This window comes from Pipra filicauda, unplaced genomic scaffold (genome assembly GCF_003945595.2).
Source record: "Pipra filicauda isolate LSUMZ 115617 unplaced genomic scaffold, ASM394559v2 scaffold5_size6683894_pilon, whole genome shotgun sequence".
Classification (NCBI taxonomy): domain Eukaryota; kingdom Metazoa; phylum Chordata; class Aves; order Passeriformes; family Pipridae; genus Pipra; species Pipra filicauda.
The window spans coordinates 982,428-1,001,458 of NW_024104754.1; the positions used below are offsets into that span (position 1 = coordinate 982,428).

The 19,031-nt window shown below is 37.3% G+C and overlaps 1 protein-coding gene across 1 annotated transcript in view; it reads left to right on the forward strand.

Annotated features, from left to right (window-relative positions):
- Positions 1–608: 608 nt before the first annotated feature.
- COL28A1 (collagen type XXVIII alpha 1 chain) overlaps positions 609–19,031 on the forward strand; it is a 34,008-nt gene continuing 15,585 nt past the window's right edge. Inside the window, exons 1-20 of the mRNA XM_027733721.2 lie at positions 609–626; positions 1,575–1,752; positions 2,556–3,124; positions 4,771–4,791; positions 6,262–6,321; positions 7,519–7,572; positions 7,693–7,737; positions 8,562–8,588; positions 8,873–8,917; positions 9,514–9,558; positions 10,218–10,271; positions 11,063–11,131; positions 11,774–11,842; positions 12,911–12,979; positions 15,047–15,115; positions 15,546–15,614; positions 15,706–15,774; positions 16,949–17,017; positions 18,215–18,286; positions 18,863–18,931. Coding sequence (XP_027589522.2) covers positions 1,593–1,752; positions 2,556–3,124; positions 4,771–4,791; positions 6,262–6,321; positions 7,519–7,572; positions 7,693–7,737; positions 8,562–8,588; positions 8,873–8,917; positions 9,514–9,558; positions 10,218–10,271; positions 11,063–11,131; positions 11,774–11,842; positions 12,911–12,979; positions 15,047–15,115; positions 15,546–15,614; positions 15,706–15,774; positions 16,949–17,017; positions 18,215–18,286; positions 18,863–18,931 — 1,704 coding nt within the window. The 5' untranslated portion in view covers positions 609–626; positions 1,575–1,592. The remainder of the gene's footprint in view (positions 627–1,574; positions 1,753–2,555; positions 3,125–4,770; positions 4,792–6,261; positions 6,322–7,518; positions 7,573–7,692; positions 7,738–8,561; positions 8,589–8,872; positions 8,918–9,513; positions 9,559–10,217; positions 10,272–11,062; positions 11,132–11,773; positions 11,843–12,910; positions 12,980–15,046; positions 15,116–15,545; positions 15,615–15,705; positions 15,775–16,948; positions 17,018–18,214; positions 18,287–18,862; positions 18,932–19,031) is intronic.

Here is a 19,031-nt window from a genome sequence, read left to right on the forward strand (position 1 = left end):
TCTTATGCTGGGCAATTTCACCAGGAACTGAAATTTCAGTTTGCTAAGTCCGTGGGACAATAAATATCTTTTTACTACAGCAGTTAACAGGAATCCCTCATTATGAGGATATTCATTCAGGTTTGAAAAGGATCCTACAGACACAAACTGCTAAGATGATGTTGAAAACATGATGCCCAGTACGAAAAGCTGCCTTGCCAAGACATGGCAGATGTGCAGAGGTATGAGGGTGAAAGGTGTGTGGTAGTTACAGGAGAGGAGAGTGAACAGAACTGCACTGGTATGTAGGGAAGTGTGTTAGGGTGAGAATAGTCCTTTCTGTACATGTTCCTGTGGAAAAGGCTGTGGGAGAATAAACCTCGGATGCATATGCAGAGCCTGGGGAGGAGGAGAGGAGTGGGTGGGTACGGAGAAGGGGGAGCCAGGATTACTCTTCTTTGCCTTTCTCCTTGCCTTTGTCTGCTGGCCCCTCCTGATATATGACACCGATTCTCACAGGAGCTTGCAGCCCAACTTCTCCCTCCTTTCCTCACAGAGCATCCAGCAAGGGGAGGGCAACACAGCTGCCAGTGAGCCCAGGTCAGCATCCTGCATCTCTGCAGAGTCATTTGCTTAGGAACATTGAGGTAAGGACTCTCATCCTTTCTGTGTCTGTGGGCAAAAGAATTCCTGCCCTAAACTATCAGGAGCCAAAGAAATCCTGCAGACATGGCTGTGTTAGGAATTTATGTGAGAAGCTCAGTCCTGGCAGGTTCATTCTTGCTGCTGAGCTGCCCTTTGGGTATGCATTGTGGCTACCTGGGGGGAGTTTGCAGTGAAACCAAAGTGGGGCAGGACTGACTTGTCAGTCCCTGAGCAGACTGTGAGCTGCTCCAGGTGTCTCTGTGAGACCAGGAAAAACAGCTCTGCTCCCTGCAGAAGGAAGAAGTCCTAGTAATAGGTAGCTGTCGAGCCTGGGCTCAGCACTCTGGGCCGCCATGTCCCCAGGGTTGCATAGCAGCTACATTCATGCCTTTACAGATCCTCAGGCCATGACTGTTCCTCTGTAGGACTGGTGAGGCCAGGGGGGCTGTGATAGCAAGGAGACGTATGCATGATCCTCAGTTCTTAAGTAAAGAGAACAGGGAAAAACTCAGCTTTGCCTTTGTACCTCCTTCTCTCCACGTTTTTCCTCTAGAAAAAGCAGGTTTATAAAAAAACACCCCTGTGAATTACAGTTTGTGTTTATAGTGCATCCACATGGGTACAGCCACAACTAAGGTTTCTGAGAACTTCTAGTTGTACAAACACCACCAGGCAGTGAGAGAGAACTGAAGTGTGTTTGTAAAATGTCTGTCTCCAGTTTGTTGAGTGCCAGAACTATATGCACTATGCTTGAAAATCACTCCAGTATGTCTGTTTATTATTTATTACATGCTTTTGAGAAGATTTTACCCAAAGAAAGTAAAATCAGCTTGTTCTTAGGGACTATAGTTTAAAATACAGACTACTAAGCAACTTGTTGAATCAAAATTTATTAATGTTTTATTGTTCTTGTACTGCTGTACTTCTGTATTATTATTTGTGTTGTTTAGGAAACAGAAACCAAACAAATGATGTTTCTCAGATTCTCCTGGCTTTTGTGGATACTTGAACACCATGAGACTTTAGCAGAAAATCTCAGGGAAGAAAGAAGATATGGATTGAAAAGATCAAAACCTGAACACATTATGTCAAATACTGTAAAGAAATATCCCAGCCCAAGTGATCAAGGTGAATATTGTAATTTTAAAACGGGTGTGGGGTTTTTTACCCTGATTTATTTGCATTTACCCTGATTTATTTGCATTCTGGACTATATGGCTAATTTGCCATCTATGGTACCGCTCATAATCAGCCAGGTTTGCCTCATCCTACATTTGCACATGCCTTATTTTTGCACTTCTTTCTTTTTACTCCCATCTTTTCCCTCCCCTTTTGCGTACTTCAGAAAAGGAGATCACTTCTGTGTTTTTTATGATAAGGCCGATAGCCTCTTACTGTCACAAGAATAATAATAGCCATAGAACTGTATTTTTATAGAAGCAATGTCATCAGTAGTTCAGAAAATTAATATGCTACAGATCCTGCTTTTGGAAATTTTTATGTCACTGAATGTGAGTGTCAGTACCAGGGACAAAATCCAGCTCTGTCAAATCACATTCCAGTGTCTTATTCAGTAAGTATCATTTTCCTGTATACAACTCCCACCTTCCCAGTCCTCGTGCTGGTAGGATATTCAATGAAATACCAGGCAAGAGGACACAATGAAAGTCAAAAACCACTACAATATTCCTCATTTCATAATTCATGACATCAACTCACCTTCAGTTTTTTATTCCTTGGGGCATCTATTCTGGAGCAAATTCCTCAGCCTCTATATGCTCTGTTTTCATGAAGGGCTCACACTTGTGATCACGGATATTGTCAAAAATTTCTATAATTGCACTCCCACTTTAGAAACCTAAAATACATGTAAGGGTAGATGAGATTTAGTATGAAGTCACTCCACTCACCTACATACCTATTTATTCTAGATGAAGACTGCATTCTGGAAATTTCTTTTTTACTGGACAGCTCTGAAAGTGCTAAGGACTATAATCATGAACAGCAGAAAAAATTTGTACTGCAAACAGTAGACAGAATGAAAAGACTACAGCTTAGTTCTGGACGTACCCTTAGCTGGAGAATGGCCTTACTTCAGTACAGCAGCACTGTTTCCATAGAGCAAACTTTTCATGACTGGAAAGGTCCTGAAGCATTCAAATCTCACATTGCTCCCATCACCTACATAGGTCATGGCACCTACACAACTTATGCTATAACTAATCTTACACAACTCTACATGACTGAAGGCACTTCAGGTAGTGTGAAAGTAGCCATGCTTTTCACCGATGGAGTGGACCATCCAAGAAACCCAGATATTTTTGCAGCTACAGCTGATGCTAAACACCAAGGAATTATATTTTTCATAATGGGAATGACCAGAATGGCTGAGGAAATTAGCAATGCTGCCAAGCTCCGGCTCCTGGCCAGTGTCCCAGCATCCAGGTTTGTTTTCAACCTCCAGGAGAAAGAAACTGTGGAGAAGGTTCTCAAAGAAATGGTATGTATTAGAAAGAAATTGAAATAGTTTTAGGAACATATGTAAAAATTTTCTTATTTCCAATATTTTGAAATGTTTATGCTATTGAAGAAACCTGTACTTTTTACATGTTAAAGTGGCCCACTTAATAAGATCACTGTGCCAAAGCACAGGTTTTGTTTCTCTCCCCACCATTCAGACCTTGTCAGCCAAAATACTTGATTTTGGAAACTGAATTAGATTTAAAGAGAGCTGTTGTGACATTATTTTTATCTCCGTTTTCCTCCTAAGCAAGGTATTTCAAACCTCCTTTCTTAAAAAAAGCAGTCAAGTTTTTTTACATCCTGGGGCTTTCTTCTGTAGTAAGTAGGAAAATGACATTGCCTTTTGTATCAGAAAAAGATACAACTCTCACAGAAGTGAAAATAAATTTGTAGACCATGGAGACAGCTCAATTTGGATAAAATCTGAACTTGGTGATAGCCATCTTTAAATTTCCATGGAAAACCTACCACATAATCAAGAGGAGATAAGTAAATTGAGATTGAAGTTTTGTTTGTATGCCTTCCTTCTCTATTTAGACTTCACTTATAAAAGCCATTCTCTGCCAAGTATGGAAAACAGAGCCATAGTCTAGCCAATAACCCTGGTGCCACAAGCAGTGGATGGAGTCCTGTTCTGAGCATGCAGAGATATAAACTAGAAATATGAATAACACCCAGGAGACTCCTGCAGTGAAACGGACACCTAAGTGCTCTCATAGAGGCCTAGAGCAGGCAGCTAAGCTGGTTTTCCTGTCTGCCTGCCCTTCACTTTGACAGCCTGTGCCTTTGCATTGGTTTCACTGCACATCACCCTTCCCACCTTCTCTGGTACTACCACTGCTTTCTGTGTCACAGCAACCACCTCTCAAGTGAATAAACACATTTTATGTTATCTCTTCCAAACAGGCAGGCATCCTCAGGTGCCTTCTTTTGAGAAGTTTGGTTTAAATAATGGCTTTGTCATAACTACATGTGCATGCATGAGAATTTTTGAGACCTGTATTCCATTGCTGCATATCAACACATTTATGTTCTGTCAAGAGACCACATTAGTTGTGAAAAGTTGGAGGACTGGGTGTTTCTCTGGAGATCTTCTAAAAAATAACAGCTAACCCAATGACAATAACTAATGTGATCACTGTCAAAGTCAAATCTTTTCTAAGGTGTTCTTACTGTTCTCATGTTGTGTGCACCTAAGAGTATCAATGGAAGAGCTGCTGATTTTCTCAAGTGTAGAGTACATATCCTCCACTCCTACTAGAGAACTGCTGCTATTGGGCACTTTGGAAACAATGTAGTTTGTGGGTGTACTGTTCCCATATACCTAGCTAACCTGTTTATCACTGTAATTTTAGTAAATTATGGCTGGACAAAGAGAGTCAGTGATTTCAGTCAACAATCTATAACAAGAATTGAAAATATTGAAATCATTTTTTAGAATGAAGAGATTGCTAGAATGTTTCCCAGAAATTAAAGTTTAATTAATGTTAGTCATTATGTAATTGAATAATTTAATTAACTAGTTGCTGAAGCAATTTGTTTTCACATCTTTCAGTGTACTTTCTGTAAAGCTGGATTATGACTCTAAGTTTCTAATGTTGTTTTCAATATCTGCCTTTACAGAAAGATCTGTCTGAGGAAGGGGTAAGTACTTTTTCTCTTCCCATAGAGAACTACTGCTTAATATAGATATTCACAATTATATGGTAACATAATTCAAGAAAACTGATAGCTCAGGAAGTTGGTTAAGTATTGAGTCTAATGGGATTGCCTTCAAGTTAAATGTTTTTGTATTTGCAGGACAGAACTTTAATTTGCTATCCTAATGTAATTTACTAATGTATTTACTAATCACTAATTTACACATTACCAACATAATTTGCTATCCTAATGAATTTTCCAAGTTAAAAAAGAACAATATGTTAGTATTCAGGTTAACAAGAAGTTGCTGATACATCTTGGCATTTCATCTAACAGACTCAGTGGAAAAGAAAACATGAGACACAGCTGAATGTAGTCTACTTCTAGCCCTTAATCCTCTTCCTATGTAATAGAGTTTAAAACAGGAGAAGAACTCAAAGCTCCACCATTGCATTTTTCCAGTTTGTCCACACTGTGTCACCCTGACTGCAGGCATTAGTAGGTCTGGCTGGCATTTTGAGGGGAATAAAGTTAGCTTTCCTTTTAAAGATGCTAGTGCTATTTAAGGTACAGTTATCTCAGACAAAAACTCTTCTCATGAGCGGCTCAAGCAAACTGCTAAATATTATGAGTGTTCTCTTGAAACATTTTATTTTTCACTCATTTCCTCTGACACCTTAATTTTTCTCTGTCAGTGACATTCAATGTTAGCCTTGGAAAGCATATTGTTTGGGATATTCAGACAAGAATTATATTTAAACCCTTCACTTCTAGACATCTCCAAGATCGGCGGAGGCTTAATAAATAACTAAACCAAAAATAAAAACAACATTCTTTATCTCTCCTTCAAAAATAACTCCAGTATCTGTAATAATTCTGTATTATGTAATGCTTTTAAAGTTTCAGAAAGATCTTAAAAATCACATGAATACATACCATAATGATGTTTGACTGGGACACATGATGGTAGAGATGACAGAAGAGAAAGAAAGATTATAAAATGTTATAATGAATTGCATAAACTAAATAAAAGTATACATCCATATATGTTTTGTTTATAGAGCTAAACTATGATCTATTCTACGTATAGTGGAGTTAAATAGAAAAGGAATGTAAGATGTTTTCTTACCCCATTGTCTTGGCTATCTCTACAGTACTTAGTAATCAAAACAAATCAAAACAGACACAGATTACTTATGAACTGACCTTGTGAAGACTTTGGAGGTAAAGCCATTATTGAAATGACTGAAATTTCAGGAATGGGAATGATACAAATTTTTGGATGGAATGTAGGAGGCCACAGTCTGGATGAGTGTTCACTGACAATTAAAAGATTTCTGTAAAACATGTAAATATAATTTCTGGTCATTACTGGTGTACTCAGACTAGCCATACAGTAACTTAAGGGAGATGCCTGTGTGTTTTCTATCTCTTCTGTTAAAATATGGTGATTTCTACTATTTTCATTCAAAGTGTCCCCAGGTTGCCAGATGTAACTGTGAGAAGGGAGAAAGAGGCCTTCCTGGCCCTGCTGTAAGTAGCTGTCATTTCTCAAATAACTGATATAGAGTATAAATCAAGATTTAACTAATTGTTGGAATTTTTAAAAGAAATTATGTGAACCCAAATCCTGAGACAGGAAAAGTTCAAGGTTCAATATGTAGTCCTCTGTAGTTAAATTGCATGGAAATGTCACACTAGTAGGAAATGTCACACTAGTAGGAAATGTAGAGAGAGACCTGAGAATGCCATGGGACACTCCCTCTGAGAAAAGAACAGTGTGGTGTGGTGAGGCTCTGCTTTTAGCCACAGCAGTATAAGAGGCAGAAAGGAACGACTTTCCTGTGTGGAACAATAACTCACCTGTTGCAATCAGACAAGAGCAGCTGGATCTAACGAGCCCCAAATCAAACATTAATATCCAAAAAGTTCTCTGAAAGCAAGAGAGAGAGCCATTAAGTGAATGGCAACCGAGACAAGAGACTTGTAAAAAGGGTAAGATGGGCTAGATTTCTTTCAGAATAGTCTTACAAATAGAACCCCTAAGCAAATCTAGGGGATTGCTTCATACAAGGTTTAGTGACCTAAACTGCAGGGTTTGTATCTCAAAAATAACTGAGTGATCTGATATTATATCCCTAACATTGAACTAAAGCACCAGAGTACCTTATAGCCCTTGCTCAAGGTGAAGGGGCAGTGTCAGAGTTTGAAAAGAACCCTAGATTTGCCCACCCTCATCCTTTTGACCTGAACATCCTGTACATACATAAACAGAAATACATACTGGTTTTATGCTGCAGAGTAAAGCACATTTAAATTGCAAATGTAGCCTCTACTATGTGTAAACAGTAGTTTTGTTTGGGTTATTATTTGCTTTCTTTAGTTGGAGAGTGCAGGTATCTCTTACACAGAAGCATACAGCTCAAAGGGTTCAGAAGAAAACAAAACACCCACCTAGCAAGCTGGGTAGCTACAAAAACATCTAATCCCCTTTTTTCTTCAGAGGAGATGTGAACAATTTTTGTTTACAACAAAGACAAAAGAGAAAAATGGCTGCCTGTTGAGTTGGTCCTGCTGTTCCCAGAAATTCAATTTCAAGGTTATGGTAAATGCAGAGATTTTTAAAAATCTATTGGAAGCAAATATCCTAAATACAAAAAAATAGCATATATATTGTAAAACAAAACTATTTTACCAACATATATTATAAGAATCTTATTTTGTTTCCAGGGTAAAAAGGGTCGCACTGGGGACGATGGAGCTCCAGGCCTGAAAGGAGCAAAGGTGATTTTTCAGATTTAGGAGAAAGATTTGGTCCTTTATCAATATGGAAAGATTATCCTAACATTGCCTATGTCCTTTCCACCTGTGAATCCCTTAAACTTGATTTTGGATTGTTCATAGGGTGAGCCAGGTCTTAATGGAATCCCAGGACGAGATGGAATAGAGGTAAAAAAGTTTTTTCCCTTATTCTCCAATGAGCAGTGCAATAAGCAGTGTTCCTTTAAGGCAAAACACCACTTTTGTTTTGTTTTGTTTTGTTTAATTATAACAGCAAATTTCAATTCTGGTTTACCAACTGAAGATTCATTAACACAAGAACTGAAAACATTCTCATTGTTTAATGAAAAGTAATAATTTCTTCTTGTAAGTGTGATTTAGAAAATACTCTCTGATAATCTATAGTCCCTCCTAAAAAGTGTGAGATGCTCTGATACATTAATTTAAGAACATTACAGAAATCGACACTCTGCCTGCATCATTCTGAGTTAAATTTCTCATTTGGCAAATAAAGATATATAACAGTAATGTGTATAATAGCAATGAAAAAGTTGAATGAAATATGCATAGGAACTAACTGTAGGACCAGTCTCTTAGTGCTTAATACAGAAGTCATTCACATATGAATCACTCTGCTTTGTTTTCTAATTTATTCAGTATATCCTTTTTAATTGGTGATTTTTTTCTTGCTTTCTTATTTTATCGTGTTTCTTACTAAGACGGAAATATGAGCTCTACTTGATCTGCTTTTACATCACCAAAACCTCAGTCGAAAATGATCCTTTCATAAGATTTGTTCACTCATACAACAGCCTCTACCACAACCAGTAAGCGCAGTACTTCGAATCATATTGCCGTGTTTATCCGAGATCATCTTTTCTACTTGAAATGCTGGTTTTCTGGAGAGAGTAGAATGTTAATGGAGCCAATACTCACACTCTTACATTTAGATTATATATTTTCACAACCTGCTTTGCTTTATTTTTTTTCAGGGGAAATCTGGATATAAAGGAGAGAAGGTACTTCTTTTAGTCAGATCTTATACTTACATATTTGATGTTATAATTATTTATTATGTATAGTGCCATATTTCCTATAAATACTAGTAATGAACAATAACATCATCTTAGCAGTTGCTGCACAAGCTGTAATAGAAGATGAGACTCTTCCGCAATGAAATTAAAACACAATTGCTATAATATGTCATGAATAGAATAACAGCTAGGTTTTCAACTAAAGCACCCAGAGAATGAGGATGATATGCCAATATACCTCATAAATATTTATTCCTATTCCTTTCCAGGGTGAAAGAGGTGAATGTGGAATCCCAGGAATAAAAGGAGACAGAGTAAGTAGCCACAAAGTTGTTATGCTTTCAGAAAACACAGTTAAACCACAGAACAACTACAGTTCTCTGAATAACAATCATGGTGAGAGATTTAAGGCGTATATGAATTCTAAGGCTGAGGGAAATTAACAGCTGACAGTTTTAAAATATGAAGTGAGCAAGGACACCATTTTCAGTAACCTTCTCAGCTCTTCCTACATTTTCATGTTTATAACAATGGTAAAACTCTACTTTAACAGAGGCAGAAGGCTTGAAGTAGTAAGCAAAAGGAAAGAGAGCTAAAAATGAAATTAATGTTTCGAACTTCAGTCTTTTCAGTGTATAATTGCTGTAAATATTTTAAATGAAACAACCAGAGTTTAATCCTGGATTACCAGTCCTTGATAATAAACTCTGTTCATTGTTACTCTCTATTTTGATTACCAGTCCATTTAAAAAATATTTAATACTTTCTGGCTACTGAGCTTCTCTAAATTTAGTTTTTATTTTAATGTAAAGATATCTAAATAATATAGCTTAGTAAAAAGTTATCTAAAAGTGGTTTTGATGAAATCTATATATACATAAATATATCATTTTTTTCACTTATCTTTCAGGGTCCTGAAGGTCCAGTAGGCCAAAGAGGAATAAGAGGCCTACAGGTAAAAAAACCCCTACAAACATTTACACAGACAAAAACCTCTCCAAACAAACAAAAAAAGAAACTATTCCTAGTTCTCTGAATTCAAAGCTCTGAAATAATACCATACCACATGGAATGGTATCTTTGAGTTGCTGAGTTCAAGGCACCCAAAATCTATACTCTTAAATAGCAAAATTAACAAGAATTTGGAAAAGCAGTCTAGATAAATAAATCATCCTTATAATGCATGGTCTCAAAGATTACAGCAAATACAGTTCCATAAAAAACAAAATCACTCATTTCCTGTTTAGCGTCTTAACTATTTCACTATCTCAAGAAGTACACGGAAACTCATTTGTCTCTTGTCATCCCAAAACTCTTGGACTGAAGGCCACGAAGCTTAGCCCATCAGAGGTGTTTCAGTAAATCTTGACTGTAGATTACCTTTAACTGTATTCAAATAAAGGGAGAGCCAAATCCTCTCCCTTGATTACCAGACCCAGCTCCAACTGAGCTGAGTACTCAATCTATACATGCATCAGAAAGCAAAGCTTCAGTTCTGAAATGTCTGAAATTCTTATTATCATGCAGAGTACAGCAAATTACAGATTGGTTTTTCAAGATGCCATTGTTATGAAAGCATGAAAAATCTCATTAAAACCACTCCTGTTTTAATAGGGTCCACAAGGACAACCTGGAGATCAAGGGCCTGAAGGCCTGCAAGGATCAAAGGCAAGAATGGCATTATTTCTTCTCTTTATTAATGCTAAAAGGTATTAATATAGCCTCATAACAGTAATGATTTTATCTTTATACTCTATACCCTTCTTGTAGTAGATGGAATTTAATGTGACACGGATAGCAAATCATATATTTTTTGTATTCTACAAGGCTCCTAAGAAAGGTATTAATTTGCTCTTTGAATTGAATTCAGGTCTAAATCACACTCCAAATCACACTTATGAACAGTTAAAATATGGTAGCATCACAGAATACTACTCAGCATTGCATTTCTTCAGATTTCAAATTAATAGGTTTTTTTTCCCTAAATGCCAAACAGGAATTCTATTTGGCATCTCAAATCAAGTCTTCCCTTGAAACTGTACATTCTCAAGAAGAATTCTGTAGCTAAAAAGGAATATTTTTGTAGAGAAAAACTTGAAAATAAGTATATAAAAGACATTATTTGTTATGTCTCTTGATGTCATCTTTGCACCATATGTAGAGCACCTGCTGGTCAACAGTGGTGCGTAGAACAGTTGGGGGTCAAAACTTTTATATCCCACATGAAATGAAATTTTAACCTTTTATTTAATCTGTTATCACTTTGTATAGGGTAAATTATGCTCTTAATCAAGGGAATTTTGAAGCATTGAAAGCACTGAACAGATGAAGTACTGTGGAATAGAATTCCCATGGGCTGAAATTCAGGATACACAAAAGTTAACCTACAAACTGAGTTAAACTGATTCTCCTGGACACCAATTTGTAAGCAGAATTGTTTCTTTTCCATTCTTTGAAAGGGTGAAAGAGGTCTCCCTGGGCCACCTGGCTTGCCTGGAGAGACTGGAATAGGACTGCCAGGCCCAAAGGTACAAGCATCTCTCATCTTCTGTATTGCATGTATTGTGGGATAAGAACAAAGATCAAGACAGCTGAGATAATAGACTTGGTGATACATGAGAAGCTTCAAATCCCTTAATGCTGTTTTTGTGGTACTGGAAAGGTATTTTGTATGTTGATCAAAACTGTTTGGAACAAAAGAAGTAAATTTTAAGTATGTATTTTAAAGGACTTTTTTACAGTAGTTGTTATGCTTGACATAACTCAATCCAAGCAGAGTATGGCTGAGTAAAAACACATTCATAGTCTTAAACAGAAGTTATTCTGTGCAAAACAGGCTTGTTGGTCTAGATGACTGGCATAAAGAGAACAAAAACTCTATGATAGAAATACTGATTTCTTGACTGGGAATATGATGGGAATAATTAACTGTTTAAATTCAACATTGTCTTCTCTTAAATGCATAGAAATGCATGCTGTGAAACTACACCAGTTCAATGTCTGTTCGGCCTTGCATGTTGTATGATTATGAGGACACTCAGATTTTCTCTGCCATTCCTGTATTCTACTACATCTAGTATTTCAAGCACAGAATGTCTGATGAGTTGTTATATGCTGCACACATAAAAGTACCTAAATCAAGCATATTCAAAATACATCTTTGTTTGAAGGGTGACACCGGTTTGACAGGAAGACCAGGCCCCATTGGGCCACCTGGAGTTGGTGAGCCAGGATTTATGGTATGTCTATCTTTTATTTGGTGAGAAGGAAGCAGGACAGAAAGGGAAAATTCTCTATGCTTCCCTGTAAAAATGTGTGTTAAATGATACCATCTCTCCATACACTACTGGAGAGGAGTGAGTTCTTGCTGAAGAGCCCAAGGAAAAGAGTAGTATGAATCAGGCCAGTGGTGACAAACTGCTTGCAAAGTCTCTTCAATAACACCACAGAGCAAAGAACCACTTCTTGGGGGAAGAGGTGCCTGTGATGTGAATCTTTGCTAACCACAAAAGCTGTACTGCTATAACAAAAGATTGATTTTTAAAAAAAATATCCTAAGGATATTTCTTTAATTTACTTTAAAATTTATTTGCTTCAGAAGAAGTTTCTCTTATGGCTGAATGCAGTGTAATTATCTTTACCTAAGAACTAGGAATAATTCTAAAGCTCTGTGCAGAAGTATATTTAGGCTATGCAAAGCCAAATCTACCAGAATTCTGTGGTGTGTGTGTCACCTCAAGGAATAAATCAGAGAAAAAAACACACAAAACCCAGATGCTGGAAAACACGGTGAAGCAGGCTAAATATGCACAGATTTTGGACTTGCATTTAGTGAAATGTTTTGGTTGTCTTATTTGCCCCTTGTGCCCTTCCAGATCTGCTTTCAAAAAGAGAAGGGCATGCTATTACTCTCTCTGCCAATTACAATCAAATAACTTTACAGCCTTGTCTCCCTCAGCACTATTCTGGGCTTTAATCTGGTTCTCCATCTCTCATGATTATACTGATACATTAACAAGGATTAGTAAGAATTTCTAAAACAGAAGTTTAGGGAGTGAAGATTCAAAAGTATAAGGAATAGAAAAGTATAAGGATTCATTGGTAACCAGAAAAATATTGTTATTGCTGCAGGCCTGAATGCTCATCACTTATTCACTGGGAATAGAGTATTACTGTATTATTTTTAACAGAATATCACTACACCAACATTTGAACATGTGCTTATAATTGACAATGACGTAGAACACACTGCTGTTCATTTGAGTGATTAATACATATTCTAGGTCATTTTAAACTTATGTTAACAGGGGCCTCAAGGACCACAAGGAGTTCAAGGAGAAAGAGGTACACCAGGAGAAGGGCTTCCAGGAGCGAAGGTACAGCAGTCAAAGGGTTTTAAGACCAGAGCAGCACCATTCAATGAGTGCACGCCAAAACAAGTCCATTGCAGGCACAGGAATCTGAGAAAAGTACCTTGTAAATTAACATTAAAATTTGGCATCAAACAACCCAATATATTTTCATGGAATTCACTTGGTCCAAACATGACTTGTAGGCACAGCTAGCCTTTGGGGCCTGGAAAGCCGATATTTAATTCCCCTGATGCTTGATTTGTGGGATCTAAGCATGGAATGAGTTCCAGCTAAAATTTTAAAACAGCCTGGAGCATAAATAAAATACTATAAAATTGTTTCTAGATGAAAAATTTAGCATTTTGTCGTTGCTTTTTTCTAAGACAGGCTTCTAAGCTTATTACATACCTCAGCCACCAGCTTATGCATTTTAGCAGAAGTCTGAATTCAGTTTGTGGCAAAAGAAAGCTGCTCTTACCAATTTTCAGATCCAGTGGAAGTAATAGCAGTAGTAGTTGTACCTGCATGGATGGACTCACTAGAAGATCCTTTTGCTGCTCAGTGAAAACCAGTTCCCAAGCTGAGTTTGTCACTTCAGCCTTTGGTTACAATAACAAAGTGACACAGCTTGTACACAAGCTAAATAAGCAGCTGAACAGTTTGCTCATTTTTATGTATGCACCAAGGCAATTGTGGTTGGGAAAACAACAAAAAATTGTTTCACAGACGCAGAGCCCAACTGTCCCTTTACAAAAATCTTAGGATTTCTGCTTAGCACAATATTGTAGTCACCTAGGTTTAAATTTAACTGCTGCTAGCAACATAATATCTTCAAACATCCGGTGTGTATTTTATGATGAATTATATAAATCATTTAACCTCATTGTTGGTGGCTTGTATTTGCTTAGCAGATCTCATGAATGAAAAAAAACAAACAAAAAAAAATTTTGAAGAAAATGCACTTTAAAATCACTCCATTGCCACTGAAACACCAATTTATGTGGAAGAAACACTACAACTAATAAGTAAAGCACAGCAGCAAGGCACAGTGGGAACAAGTACAGACAAGTGCATAATCTAACCAAAACTATTAAGCAATTGAGATAGATAGACAGAATAAAATAATCAAAGTGGAATTCTGCCAGCACTATTGGAACTCTTGGTTCTATAAAAAATTAATTACTTTTTACTGCCAAGTCTGACCTGGAGCCAAGCATGTATCAACAGAGTCTGTATCTCTAATCTTATTTATGGCTGCCAAGCATGTCAGCTTTCTGGTTTTAAACACATTTTAAACAGGTGATTTGTTAATCTAAGCAAATTTACAGTTGCTTTCTTCACAGTGTCTTTACTACAAGCCCACAGTTCGGTAAGAAGGATAATGAAGGCAGATGTTCTAAAGCATCAGGAGTAAAGAATTTAAAACAGAAATCCACATAAGGTATTTTAGTCAAAGTTAAAACAATGGAATTGGTTACTGGGGATAGAAAAGACCCATCTGGAGCATAACTTTGATGTCTCGGTGATTCTGTGACAATTTATACAAGCTAACATCTGCCTTTACATGTTTTATTAACATAAAGCACAATATTTGCATCCTTATTAGTAACTTGCACTTTCCCAAGACCACTGCTTTGTAAACAAACATTTAGAAAGACAATGACATTTACAAATAGACTTCTACAACAATACAGGTGGCCTGGTCTTCAATCTGGCAAAATGTTTAGTGAGAGCCAGATCCTCCTTGCCACACTTTAATGAGATTAACCCATGAGACAAATAAGCAGAATTCAGTTTTCAGTTAGTCTCAATACTCAGCTCTGTGAACATTTAAATCAGTTCTGGTTTTGCCATTGATTTGAGAGGAAGCAAAACAGGACTTTAAGCAATTGAGATGGGCAGAAAGATAAAAAGAAGCTTGTTCAGCTCTTTCATCAGCAATTTCAAACTGCAGAGCAAACTCATTTGAAAGGATCACCTCTGGAACACAGATTCAGGAGCTGCTTTCTGGTTCTCATTTTGGTTTTCATGATGACAGAGTAAGCACTGTCTCTAGTTACACAGTTAACAACATATTATTTTTTCATGTAGGGCGACCGTGGTTTTGATGGACCAAAAGGCCCTCGTGGACTTCCAGGCATCAGCATAAAAGGTGAAAAGGTGAGCAAGGAATACACCAGGGGATTAATGAAGTGCCAATAAATCTACATAATACAGGGAATATGGGATTGATATTCACTGCAAAAGGTGTAATGAGGCAAGGAACCGACAAAAGACCCTGGATAATATGGTATTTTGTTGACATTTATGTCCAATACATTCTCCAAACCTATTTTAATATTTCTTCATATTGAAACAGATGTTAGAAAAAGCATCTGATTCTGTGAGAAAATTTAAGTTTAAAAAGGAAAAAAGAGACTAGCAGTTGTTTGCAGCTGAACCAGCACAGAATAAATGCATATATGAAAAATAAAAGATCAGATTCCCCAGCTTCACTGACTTCAAGAGAGGTTAAGTCAACTAGCATGGGAGTTGTCCCAGATTGTTTCTGTATCTTTTCACAACTAAGCAATTGTACTTTTTTTGCCAGGGTGAATTTGGTCCTCCTGGTTTACCTGGACCAGTTGGATTACCTGGAATTGGAATTCAAGGAGAGAAGGTGCAATTTTCACTTCCCCCTCACCTCATACTTAAATGTATAGTAACAGAGATTATTTTATTTTTAATAATTACTTAACTAATCTTCTCAGGGAGTAGAAGGCCCAAAAGGACCACCTGGCTCTAGAGGGCTACCAGGACAGGGACTACCTGGACCAAAGGTTAGGGAATTTTCTGAAGTAAAAGCTACTGTGCTGTTTTTACTGTTATGTTTCATGATTAAGAAATGGTCTGTCTCTATCTTTATCCATGTTAAAGTGCTGAACAGCAATCTAAGTATTGACGTAGATGCAGAACATTATTTTCTTTATTAATATTATAAAACTGTACAGGAGATACAACTCTAGTGAAAAGCCTTTGTAAATTGATGCCACAGCTATCTATTTCAGTTTGGGCTTGAGTCAACACAGAACCTTTGAGGTACCACATACCAGACAGTGAGCTGCACTTCATCCAGTACATTTCCATTTAGAGCGTTGTCTGCCTTGAACTTGCAGTTTCATCATATCACATGCAGGTGCAGTGAAACAGTTCCGAAAAGTAATTGCACTTAACAGAGAGGAACACCAAAATTTCAATATCATGTTTATCCTCACTGTACTGTTTTCATGCCAGAAAAATACATACATAGATACCTTAGAGACTGGCTGCCTTCCTTGTTGCTTCTGCTGACTGTTGTCTCACTGTTGAATTTGTGTATTTACTGTATCTAGACGTTAAAAATGGTCCAAGGTGTAATGAAGGTTACCTTTGCTGAAGGAAAAGTGTTAGAATAATTTAGCCTTGACAGATTTGCAAAATACAGAACTGTTAATGAAAGATGTCACCCTAGAAGTGTTTGGAATTGAGATTTAAATGGTTTTCCTGAAAGACATGACAAATAAAGTTCTGAATGACTGAAGGCTATTAAAGCATGGTATAAAGGAACCAGAGGTGTAAGTCAGAGAAGTGTCCATAAAAGGTAAAGAATTTTGCAGCAGCAGATGTCACCTCTTACATTTAAAGTGATTGTGCAAGGATATGCTTTATCACTGGTAAAAAGAAAGAGAAGAATGAATTATCTGTGGAAGCCAGATACGCTCCTGAAATATCAGCTACTTTGGAAGGAAAGATTCCCAGTGACATATAACTATAGATTTACAGCTTTTATAATTTCCAACAATGACTCTGACGGCAGCTCAAAATACGTGGCAGATTCCCAATCTTTGTGACCAAGGGTTTAACACATCATACTAAAGACAATATCATACTAATCTTCCTTTATATGTAAGCAACGAAGCGTATGCTTTGATACTTTTCCATAATAATGCTGTCAAAAACTAATATCTACTTAAGGGTGAACAAGGCTTGCCTGGAGAGACTGGAGTGCCAGGAGAAAGAGGTATTGGAGAACCTGGTTCTAAGGTACACTGTTAATAGAGGAATTATTTTATCTATTTTTTTATTCAGATTATAAATTTGTGTTTCCTGAGTATCCTTTCTGTAGACACTAAAATAGGTTTAGAAATAAAATCTAGGGTCTTAGTCTTTTAAATTTTTAAGCCAGACTTTCAATAACCTCTAGATATGGGAACATTTTAAATATACCACTTCTGTACAAAGCAGTAAGATTTATGGTGACTAGAGAAATTTCCACATGCCTGACCCATGCTCAAGTCAGTGCTGCATACAGCTCACCTACAGCTCTGTCCAGAAAACCATCCAGAATATGAAACAGTTGGCAGAATTTACAGTCCCAAGTGTAAGCTACACTATAGCCAGAGAGGTGAAAAAAAGCACTGAATAGTGGTTATTGTGCTGCTCCTTCCCTTTTCAACCAGAATATGATGGAAACAGAGCAGCACCTACATCCTCACACGCTCATCACAAGAAACAAGCTGTGCTGACAGACAGAAAGCACAGTTGCTAAGAGGAGAGGAAGCTGTAACCAGATTATCTTAGTGCTGAAGTGACCAAGATAGTAACCAGTCCCTATGTCATTAACAGCCAGATTAATATAAAATACGTGAATAGATGAAAAAGTACTTTTGTGATAGTAGAAAGGCACAGGGCGGTCGTGGTTTTGCTCGTTTGTTACAGATTTGGGACAGGGGTTGGAAAAGAAATTATTCCACTTCTTTCTTTAATTTCACAAAATACAGTAATGCTGATTGAACCCATTTGACCCCAAATGATCCCATTTCACCTAAAGCCAGGTCAGGCTCTTGAATCTTACATAAATAGGCCCAAGACAATTCCACTGCCATCAACAGATTTGCACTGATATTCACCAGCAAGATGTCAATCATGTCACAGTCAATTCTATCTGATAAATGCTGCCATTTAATGATATGATGGCATTATGTTTGAGCTGGAGCATTAACAGCTAAGAATTTTAATTGCACAGATAAAGTGCACAGTTCAAACAATGAGATGGTAGGAAAGCACCAGGTAATGAGAGCTGTCTTTATAAAAAAGTCAAGACATGGGGTCATATGCATAAATATGTGCTATAAATACATTTAAAGTTTAGAAAAAAAATTAAATAGATTTCCTCAAGTCAGAGAAAGATTAGTACCAAGTCTGAATTTAATAGAAGGATTTACTTTTTACTGATGTTAGGGTGAGCCAGGGCCTTCAGGACTGGCAGGTCTGCCTGGTCTTCCAGGAGAAGATGGAGCCCCTGGACAAAAGGTTGGTTCATCTCTGTCTGCAGTCTACCTGCTTCCCTCCAAGCATTCCTACTGCTCTCCCTGTGCTGATACCCGGACCTAGAAGAGAGAGTGGAAAAGCACCACACTTTTTCAGTGAAAAGAATTCTCTTTCGAATATACTTTTTTAAGGTTAAACTTTGCTTTCTCTACTTTTTTGGGGTGGGGCACTGTCTTACACTGTTTACGGTTTTTGGCTTTTTAAAATCCACTAAATGCCCTGCAACTCAGAAGGAAAACCACTAAAATGGCTATGGGAAACCTTTCTGGCCTTCTGATCACGTTATTTTCCTAGAATCAGAAACACCAGTATTTAAGATTATATAATCAAAGTGTTCAGCCATCACTAAGGCTACTTCATGCATTCCACCTGGAGTTTTATACTGCATGCTTGTGAATGTGGGAAGAAAATCCTGAAGCCAGCTGACATCAGTGGGAGTTTTGCCATTGACTCTAAAAGGTCCATGATTTTAATGAAATTATTCAAGGGAATACAAAGTTGATCTTGCACCATGTCTATGCAATGCTATGAAATGCTCCCTTGATTTTTCTATTCAAGGGTGAACCAGGGTTACCTGGTCTTAGAGGTCCTGAAGGTGCTCCAGGGATTGGAATACAGGGGGAAAAGGTGAGAATTTCTTACTAAAGATGTCACGCAATATTGTCATGTTCCAGGAATAAGTTTGTCAAAGCCTTGGCTTTTTTTGTCTAATATAAGTAACAAAAAA